The 10642-nt window shown below is 45.7% G+C and overlaps 1 protein-coding gene across 1 annotated transcript; it reads left to right on the top strand.

The window, feature by feature from the left end:
- Positions 1-3683: 3683 nt before the first annotated feature.
- On the top strand, positions 3684-8956 carry LOC122043572. The gene is made up of 5 exons (XM_042604190.1): positions 3684-3731; positions 6944-7086; positions 7174-7287; positions 7573-7631; positions 8700-8956. Exons 1-5 carry the CDS (start codon positions 3684-3686, stop codon positions 8702-8704), a joined length of 369 nt encoding a protein of 122 aa, XP_042460124.1. The 3' UTR covers positions 8705-8956.
- The last annotated feature ends 1686 nt before the right edge of the window (positions 8957-10642 follow it).

The raw sequence follows: 10642 nt of genomic DNA, 5'->3' as shown, positions 1-10642 counted from the left end.
AGGGAAGTCCTGGTGAGTGAAGCCAGGCACGGGGAAATCCGGATAGGTCAAGGTTGACCAGACATCTGGTGAAAGTCCAAGTAGGTCAAAGGGATTGACTGGATACTTGGCACGATGAAGAAAAGTCCAAGTAGGTCAAGGGAGTGACCAGATACTTGGCACGATGGAGAAAAGTCCAAGTGGGTCAAAGGGATTGACCAGACACTTGGTGAGAGAGTCCTAGCTAGTCAAGGGTGACCGGATGCTAGGTTTTATGTACCAACAAGTCATGGTTGACTGGGTGTTGGTTTAGGGGGATTTGGACTTGCTTTTGGGCAAAAACCAAGATCTGGATTGATCAGCGGATTGATCCAGCAGATCTGGATTGATCAGCGGATTGATCCAGCAGATCTGGATTGATCAGCGGATTGATCCAGCAGATCTGGATCAATCAGCCGATCGATCCAGCAGATCTGGATCGATTGGATCATGCCCAATCGATCAGCTGATCGATCGGGTGAGTCCCCGCGAACAGAACCCCTTTGGATCGATCCGTGGATCGATCCAGAGGTCCCAATCGATCAGTGGATCGATTGGGAGGAAGTTGCGAATATCAACCGATCGATCCAGGCTATTCCAGAAAGCACAGAGGCGCTCTGGATCGATCAGTTGATCGATCCAAAGCCTCCCCGATCGATTGGGAGCAATCCAATCGATCGGGATCCGACCGTTGGCGTCGTATTTAGCTGCAGGTGAGCGTTTCCTTCAGCAGAACTTCACCGATTCATCTGAGATCACTTCAGCGCTTCCACAACTTCTCCACAAAGATCAGATCGCCAGTTCTTGAAGGTTCTTGAAGGTTTTCCAAGTCAAGAGGCGGATCTACAGCTAAAGAAGAAAGCTAGGGTTAGGGTTTCTATACTCATTGTAAGCTTTTGCTTGTATTTGTGTATCCTTTCCCTTTCTTCTTGTAGTATGAACTTGTAGGGCTTCTCCGCCTTTGGTAGTTACCGAAAAGGAGTGGTTATTAGTGGAGGTGTGTGTGTGTGTGTGTGTGAATCCTTGGACTAGTCACCTCTTGTGAGGTGGATACCAAGTAAAATCCCAAGTGTTAGCGTTGTATGTTTTTGTTTCTTGTATTTCCGCTGCATATCTCTGAAGAAACGAGCAACGCTGACGACGAGCACGCAAAGAGATATTCACCCCCTCCCCCCCTCTCTAGCTACTTTTCGGACCCAACAAGAGGTACCTACTCCGACCGTACTCGCCATATCCACTACTACAGTATTCACAGTGCCCCCAACGGTGCCACCTGCAGCATATCCGGTACCTCCTCCAGCCGTGCCTACGACATATCCGGCACCTCCCCCAGCCGTGCCTATGGCGTATCCGATACCTCCTCCAGCAGTACTTGCTACTACGTACCTGGCACACGCACCAGTAGCACCAGTTACACCAACCGTACCTCCAGTCGCACCCACCTTTATTGACCCTGTAGTGCCACCAGCGGCACCTACCCCAGTTTATGCAGCAACACCGGGGATACCTCCCCCGACCTATCCAGCGGTACCACCTGCAGTACCAGTTCTAGTGGTTCCACCAGTTCTCGCAGTAGTCCCTACTCACCTTACTGATATGGTTGTGGCATGAGCTCGGATCCCAGCTTTGGCAGAGTCGATGAAAAGTCGATTCACCCTATTCCGCGTAGATACCGATCCGAGTGCGGCCCAGTCTTGGATAGACACTATGGAGCAGACCTTCTTCTATATGCTTGCTCCGAGTGGGAGAAAGCAGAGTTGGCTGCTTTCCATTTACGGGACGAAGTCGATATCTGGTGGGATACGCAACGCATGATCATAGGCGAGCAACACATCACCTGGGCATGATTTAGAGAGGCTTTTGAGAGCCAGTACTTTCCACGGTCATATCAGATGACATGCTATCAGGATTTTCTGAGTCTTCGACAAAACAACCGCATGATGACAGAATACAATGTCAAATTTAATCGATTGGCCAGATTTTGTCCGGAGCTAGTTGTCGAGGACAGGTCACATATGCTTCAGTTCGTCCAGGGACTGGATGGACATCTTTAAGTAAAGATTGCGGGGTTTGGTTACTCATCTTACCTAGAGACATTGGATAGAGCTCTTATGATTGAGTTAGCTCAGCAGAGAGTGAATACGGACAAGAAACGAAAGCAGACATATCAGACTTTAGGGCAGACCCAGCAGCCACAGGCTACCGGACAGCATTAGATTGGTCATAGACAATCGGGTCAGGGTACTTCTGGGGCATCTGATCGGCCTCAAAAGTCAGGGCGATCTTTGTCAGGACGTTTCCGGTCTCCTTAGCAGAACCAAAAACAGCCCACCAGCGACATTCATTGCACTAGATGTGGGTCCAGAGATCACATCACATCAGCTTGTACCTTGGGACAGTCAGTTTGCTACTATTGCAAACCACCTAGGCACATGAGCCGAGATTGTTCGCTGAAGGCTCAGAACGTGGCTTCCAAAGTCTCTGTTCAGGGAGGACAGTTTGGTCAAATAGGGAATTAGCGAGGGAGGGGGCAGAAGGCCCAATCTTCGTATCATTAGCAGCGGACAACTCCCCCTACAGTAGCTGCATATGACATGCATGGACAGGAGCACTCCAATACTCTTATGGTATCCCAGAGCTCTGTTCCGAGACCTCAGTATCTGACGCAAGGGCAGTATCAGCTGTAGCCCTAGCCACTGGTTTAGTACCAGTCACAACCTCAGCCCCTAGTGCAGTATCAGCCGTAGCCTCAGCCACTGGTTCAGTACCAGTCGCAACCCCAGCCACCGGTCCAGTATCAGTCGCAGCCCTCATATCCATCTCTGGTTCAGTATCCAACACCGCCTCAATGGCAGGCTCAGGCTCAGACGCTGCATCCTTTGGCAGTGCTACCACCTCCACCCTAGCCAGAGACCAAACGAATTCACGCGGTTACCAGAGAGGAAGCACAGCGGGCTGACGGATCTGTTTTCCGCAGTATGATTTTATTTTATGCATTTTCGTTGATATACTAATTAATACTGGTAGTTCGCATTCCTTTATTTCTCGTGCATTTATGAGAGAGATTGGTAGACTACCTATCCTTAGACTGCAGTGACAGACCATCACCCTACCATCCGGTGATGCATTGGACATCACTCAGGAGGTCAGAGGATGCCCATTGGACTTCGGAAACCATATGCTCATTGTAGATTTACTAGTACTGGAAATGCTCGAGTTAGACATTATCCTTGGCATGGATTGACTATCAGCATATCATGCCACAATTGATTGTCAGATGAGGGTGTCACATTTCGACCTCCGAACCAACCCTCGTGGGATTTCACTAGCATCAGGGATGACGATATATCGACCATTTCTGCTATTCAGGCTTAGAAGTTGTTGTCAGTTGGCTATCAGGGATTTCTATTATCATTAATTAATGCTGACGACAGCAGTAGTTCTCAACTCTCAAACGTTCGAGTGGTCCGAGAGTATCCGGACGTATTTCCATATAAGCTACCCGGCTTGCCTCCTCGAAGGCAAGTGGAGTTTGCTATTGAGCTGATTCTGGGGAACACGCTGGCATTGAAAGCCCCTTACCGTATAGCATCGAAAGAGTTGGACGAACTAAAGGTCCAACTCCAGGAGTTGGACAGGGGATTTATTCGCCATGGTGTATCCCCATGGGGTTCTTCGGTATTGTTCGTCAAGAAAAAAGATGGTACTCTGAGGTTGTGCATTGATTACAGATAACTGAATGTAGTAACCGTCAGAAATAAGTACCCCCTACCACGGATCGAGGATTTGTTTGATCAGCTCAGAGGTACATCAGTGTATTCTAAGATTGATCTATGGTCTGGATATCATCAGTTGAGAGTCAAAGATTCTGATATTTAGAAGACAGCATTCTGCACCAGGTATAGACATTATGAATTTTTGGTAATGTCATTTGGGCTTACCAATGCTCCAGCGATATTTATGGATTTAATGAATCACATCTTTCTAGAGTATTTAGATCAGTTCATTATCGTCTTCATTGACGACATATTGATCTACTCGCGTTCCGAGGAGGAACATGCACAACATCTCCGCATAGTCTTGGAGACTCTTCGACGACATCGACTATATGCGAAGTTCAGCAAGTGTACATTTTGGCTATCCTCAGTTAGTTTTCTGGGACATGTGGTGTCTAGTCGAGGAATTTCCGTAGACCCTCAGAAGATCAAGGTTGTCACCAGCTGGGAGTAGCCGAAATCAGTTCAGGAGATCCGCAGTTTCTTGGGACTGGTCGGATATTACAGATGGTGCGTCGAGGATTTTTCTTGCATTGTTATACCGCTGACACACCTGACCAGGAAAGGCGTGGTCAGAAGCCTATGAGACCAGCTTCCAGGAGCTGAAGTGGAGATTAGTGTCGGCACTAGTTTTGGTTTTGCCTTTTGGAGAGGACGGATTCAGGCTCTACACTGACGCTTCTTTACAGGGTTTGGGCGCTGTGTTGATGCAGCATGGCAGGGTAGTCTCCTATGCTTCTCATCAGTTGAAGGAGCATGAGAAGAACTACCTAGTACATGATTTGGAGCTAGCCTCTATTATCTTTGCTTTGAAGATTTGGCGGCATCATCTATATGGTATTATATTTGAGATTCTCATTGATCATAAGAGTCTTAAATATCTTTTCACTCAGAAGGAACTCAATCTTCGACAGAGGAGATGGATGAAATTCCTGAAGGATTATGATTATACCATTAGCTACCACCCAGGGAAAGCTAATGTGGTTGTCGATGCACTTAGCCGGAAGTCCAGAGGGACTTTAGGTTGCCACTGATCTTTAGTCATGAACTTGATTTAGGATTTCTCCAAATTGGGCCTTTAGGAGCAGGGACAGATAGAGCAGGATATTCTGGTTACCATGGTTGCTCAGTCGTCGATCAGGACGAGGATCCGAGAGGCCCAGGCCGGTGATCAGCGCTTACAGTCCATTGGCAGCAGACTGAGTTCACTCGAGATGAGGAGGGCATTATTTATTTCCAAGGCAGGTTATGCGTACCTCAATCTCACCCAGTCTTGGAGGAACTACTTCAGGAGGCACATCGCTCTCGATTTACGATCCACCCAGGAGGAACTCACATGTATCGAGATTTGAGGTGTTCCTATTGGTGAAACAGCATGAAGAAAGACATCGCGGAGTTTGTAGCTAGATGTCTAGTCTGTTAGCAGGTGAAGGTCGAGCACTAAAGACCTGCCGGACTACTTTAGAGGATTTCGATTCCATAGTAGAAATGGGAGCACATCACCATAGATTTTGTGGTGGGATTGCCTAGGACACGACGAGGCCATGACGCGATTTGGGTAGTCGTTAACCGATTAGCCAAATCCGCACACTTCTTAGCGATCCGAAAAATCGATTCTCTGGATCGATTGGCAGAGCTGTATTATCGGGAGATCATTAGATTGTATGGTGTCCCTTTGAGCATTATATCGGATAGAGACCCACGGGTCACGTCCTGATTCTGGCAGAGTCTGCAGCAGGCCTTGAGCACACAGCTTCGATTCAGCATAACATTCCATCTGCGGACAGATAGACAGTCAGAGTGGACCATCCAGACATTAGAGGATTTACTGAGGTTTTGTGTTATGGATTTTAGAGGCAGCTGGGAGGACCACTTGCCATTAGTAGAGTTTGCCTACAATAATAGCTATTATTCGGCTATCCAGATGACACCGTTTTAAGCGTTGTATGGTAGACCGTGTCAGACACCCACCCTTTGTGAGGAGGTTGGGGAGGCCCAGCTGCTAGGATCTCAGAGAGCTCAGCAGGAGGCAAAGTTGGTCTGCACTATCAGACGGAGGATATCAGAGGTACAAGACCGCCAGAAGAGTTATGTGGTTCAAAGATGTAGACCCCTAGAGTTCTCTACTGGTGACCATGTATTTTTGAGAGTCTCACCCACAAAAGAGGTGAAGAGATTTGGCCTCCGAGGTAAGCTAGCTCCACGATACATTGGGTCTTTCCAGATCTTGGAGAGGATTGGAGCGGTAGCTTATCGTCTGGCATTACCACCATCTCTAGCAGGCGTTCACGATCTATTTCATGTGTGCATGCTAAGGAGATACGTGTTCGACCCGGCACATGTTTTGTCAGATATATCAGTTCCCATTCAGTCTGACGTTACCTACGAGGAGGTTTCGATACGTATTTTGGATCACAAAGAGCATTAGCTACGAAACAAGACTATCCAACTAGTTAAAGTCGGATGACAGTATCATTCTGACGAGGAGGCTACTTGGGAGCTCGAGAATACGATTTGAGCTTAATACCCCATCTATTTAATTGAAGTATGTGGGTTAGATTTTCGTTCAACATTTATACTGTTTAGCTATTGTTAGTACTTATTGATGGTAAATAATGAAAATTTGGAGACCAAATTTTTATTAGTGGGGAGAATGTAAAATACAGCAACAAATAATGATAAAATAATAAAGTTTAATTGAGAACTAATCTTAATGGAATTTTAAAGATTTTTTAGATTTTTTTGGGAATTAATTGGAGTTCGTACCCTAAGTTTTTTTTTTTATTTTTTTCCTTTTCTTAATTTCCTTTTTCTTATTTCTACCCGTGCCCTAATCTATTCCTCCGTCGATCCCCTCTTCATCGCTCCCTCATCGCCGTCGCATCCCTTTCTCTTCCTCATTTCCGCTTGAGCAACGCCGATCTCCCCTCCCTCTCGATCTAGCCGTTGGTCGCGGGAGAGCACGCCACTGCCACACTCCTTCTCGAGTTAGCCGAGCAGTGGCCACATCAACGCCGCATCAGCCACTTGATCATGCCGACGACGCTCGAGCCACCATCAGCCGAGCCTCTTTCTCTCCCCTCCTGGTCACGGACACTGGAGCTCACCGGGAATCGAGCATCCGAGTCTCCACCTCACCTGTGCCCTAGACCGCCGACCCTTGTTTCTTCTTCATCACATCTCCACCCGATCTTCTATCGTCGCCGCCCTCTGCTCTAGTTTCACCACCACAGCAACTTTGGGATTTCATTAGAGAGGAGGTTACGGATCAGATTTGGGGAAGTTTTGATTGGTATTAGGTTAATAGGGATCGGATTTCATGCTCTGTTGGATGTTAAGATTGTTATGTGACCAAGCGTTCTTGCCCCTTGCTCACCAGGGGTATCTGGTTGCTATATCTCAATCTGGTAGTGGTGCTTTCTTGGTCCCAGCAGCTACACTTTCTGGCAACAACCATCCCTAGTTGTGGATCAACAGTTGCTGTGAAATTTAGGTAAGGTGTAGATAATTGATCTTTACTGTAGGTCATGGGTTGATTTGAATATTGTAGATGATATATTCATATTTGGGTTAGTTTAGGTTGAGATAGGTTTAGATTTAATCTAATTGAATAGTGGGATACTTAGGGTTAGTAGATCTAACCTAGTTGACCTATGGATTATAATTAGTGGATTAATCAATAGATCGGGTTAGTGATTATATCGATTAGAGGATTTTATTTAGCCATTTAACTCGTATGATTTTAGCTAAATAAAAGTTATACATATGATTGATGCAGGACTTTGATCCGAGACAAGCGTCTTGACGTAGGATTTCTGGATACGATCTTCTTTAGAGGCGGGTACCTTTGACTTATCTCCTTGATATGGTCATTTTAGATATGCATAGTAGTTTATAGCTAGTAGTAATGATTGTGTTTGCATATGCTTTGGTATGTCACTATTTAATTCTTGTAGTTGCCTATATTCTTATCTGTTATGTATTCATGCGTATATTCTCTTGATTGTTTCTATGTTTACTCCTGTTCATAGAAATAGTGACATATATTGCCCTACTGTGTAGTAGACTGATTATTTGACATATTTGATTTGTTTACTTGGTTTATTGTTACCTAGATCATTATGTGAATTTATTTTCTTTTTGGTACATATTTTATGGAGGTGTATGCTGTCGGTATCTACATGTTTAGTGTTATGCACCATCTTGCATGATTACATGCTGAGCGATTGTCAGCTCCATTATTGTTGAGCACGTCGCTAGTTACATAATATGCACACACAACCACTCATGGGTTAGTGGTATATTAGGCATGGTGTGTGCAGTTTGCTATATCAGGGCTCCGCTGGTCCACTCATCGGTAGTGTGATTGCAGCATGGTAGTGGGCAGGGATCCCTCCTCTGGACTATCTCAGGGAGATGAGAGCATTGAGCTCCCCCACTCTGTTTGGGGTAAGAGGATAAGTATACTCTGACAGCATCCTGTCCACTCGGTCACTCAGGAGCAGTGATGGTAAAGTGGACAGTTGTCATAGCCCTACCCACTCGGTCTCACCATCGCGTGTGAGATGGTTGACTGGCGTCAGGGGTGACCATGTCATTTTTACATCACATACATGGATTGCATTTATTGTTTGTAATTGTTGTATTTTGGATGCTGTATTTGTTTGGGTTGCATATGTTTGACATGCATATAGGTGACATTTTATATCTGGTCTAACGACTCTTATGTTCAGATAGGAGGTCCTGGTGAGTACAATTTTCTTCATCCTTTTCAGTTTGCATTCCCTTTTATTGTTCAGAAAACTGTACCACATGATTATTACTATTAGTTATAACTTATTATACGTGTCTATCCGGTATCCGCTGAGTTGTTGAACTCACATCGTTGATTTATTCCTATTTCAGGTTGAAGCCGTCAGGAGGTTCCAGTTTCTAGTCCCCTTGCCACAAGGATTTTCGCTTTGGTCTTTTGGTTTTGTGTTTATTTGTTTAGAGTTATTTTTTAGACTTGTTCTGGTTTTGCATTCTGTATTTTGTGTGGTTTGTCTTAAGACATTGTAATGGTTGAACTTTTGCTTGCTCGGTGGATTTTCTATTTGGTATGTTTTGCTACGCGCCTACCGGTAGGTAGAAGAGGTAAGTTTGGATGTTGTTTACGATTTCTTTTCATATTGTGATGACAGTCGGAGGCTGATATATTATAACTACGTGGATTATTTATTTTTGTGTGTCATATATATTCCAGCCATGTTGGCTGATGAGTGTGAGCCCTGAGAGCTATGTAGATAAGTTTCATATTGTTACCCGTATAAGGGAGATGTTGTCGAAATTTTTCTGGCAGGGACTTCCCCGGGGCATGACAAACGGTCTAATCCAGATTTTGATGAATGACAAAGTAGGTTAAGTTAGTTTCATTATGATATAACACTTTAACTAAGTGTGCAGGAGAAGCCCAGACTGGTCGACGGACTGACCGGATGTCTAGCACGAAGTCCAGCTAGGTCAACGGGTCGACCTGATAGCTGACACGAAGCCCAGACTAGTCAACGGGCTGACAGAATGTATGGCACGAAGTCCAGCTAGGTCGACGGGCTAACCTGATAGCTAGCACAAAGTCCAGACGGATCGATGGGCTAACCGGATGCCTGGCAGGTAAGTTAAGGTAAGTCACTAGAGGGAAGTGACTTGGTGATGACGCGTTCCCGGTCAGGGAACTTAGGCGCCGATCCAACTTAGAATCATTTAAGAACTCTAAGTTGAGATCTTGACTAGATTCCGGTCTCGGTGAGACGGAATCTAATTACTACTCTTCTTCTATTGTGCTAACTTATGTTTTGCAGGGTAGTTTAAACTATTATTTTTGCCTCAGCCTAACTCTTTCTTGCAGGAGAAGGACATTCTGGAGAAAGGTGGTCCGGGCGCCCAGAAGGGATCTAGGCGCCCTGAGGTGGTTCGAGCGCCCGGAAGGCAAAACTTATCCTCGACAACTTGGAGTGCGCTGATTGGTTCGACGACGTCACGGTCCAGGCACTCGGAATGGATCCGGGCACTCGGAATGGATCCGGGCACCCGGAGCCTCCTATATAAGGAGGGTGAGTCCTGAAACAAGATACAACAACGACATCTGCTCTACTGTGTTGTGCCCCTGCGACGCTGCAAAGCCTCTCCGACAACGTGCTCTTTTTCCTTTTCTCTATTGTTGTTAGTATTTCTTATTTATAGTACTTGTACTCAAATTTGTAAATCTTTTACGAACTATTAGTAATTGTCCAACGAAAGCACTCAACGAGTGCGAGCCTTGGAGTAGGAGTCGACCAATGCTCCGAACCAAGTAAATTGGTTCTTGTTAGCGTTGTTCTTTTACTTTTCCGTTGTGTACTCTCTACGAACGTTTTCAATCGATATTCACCCCCCCCTCTATCGACTTTCACGATCCAACATCACTAAGAATCTCTTTCACTGAAGGTGGAGAACCCTTTTACACACAATGAAAGCTCAAAAAAGACTAGGAAAGTGAATACACAAGTTGTTGTTTATTTCCTAGATCCAGGGGTCATTTTATAGCTCCTGAAAAATCTTATCCGTAGCTTGAGGGTGCCTCCAAAGGGCTTGGAAGGTGCCTATAGCAAGACACAGTGGATAATACTTTATCCACTGCGAACGACTATTTTAACTGGCCAAAGGCGCCTTCCATACTCATGGAGGGTGCCTTCCATGCTTATGGAGGGCGCCTTCCACATGTATGTGGAGGAGGTGTAGGCGCACCTCGAAGGCGCCTTCAACCCTTGTTGAGGGCACCTCCGACAGTCTTCATCAGCTTCTTTCGCTCTTCCGATGCTCCGATCACC

The sequence above is a fragment of the Zingiber officinale genome, chromosome 2A (assembly GCF_018446385.1).
Source record: "Zingiber officinale cultivar Zhangliang chromosome 2A, Zo_v1.1, whole genome shotgun sequence".
NCBI lineage: Eukaryota > Viridiplantae > Streptophyta > Magnoliopsida > Zingiberales > Zingiberaceae > Zingiber > Zingiber officinale.
This window is presented reverse-complemented; position numbering and strand designations above follow the sequence as displayed.

Bases quoted from the DNA above. Each gene is read 5' to 3' on its own strand.
- LOC122043572 (XM_042604190.1), top strand. From the start codon at position 3,684: ATGGGGTTCTTCGGTATTGTTCGTCAAGAAAAAAGATGGTACTCTGAG. The intron at 7,087-7,173 runs GTATTAGGTTAA...CTTGCTCACCAG, and splicing joins ATTTGGGGAAGTTTTGATTG to GGGTATCTGGTTGCTATATC. The intron at 7,288-7,572 runs GTAAGGTGTAGA...TGATTGATGCAG, and splicing joins ACAGTTGCTGTGAAATTTAG to GACTTTGATCCGAGACAAGC.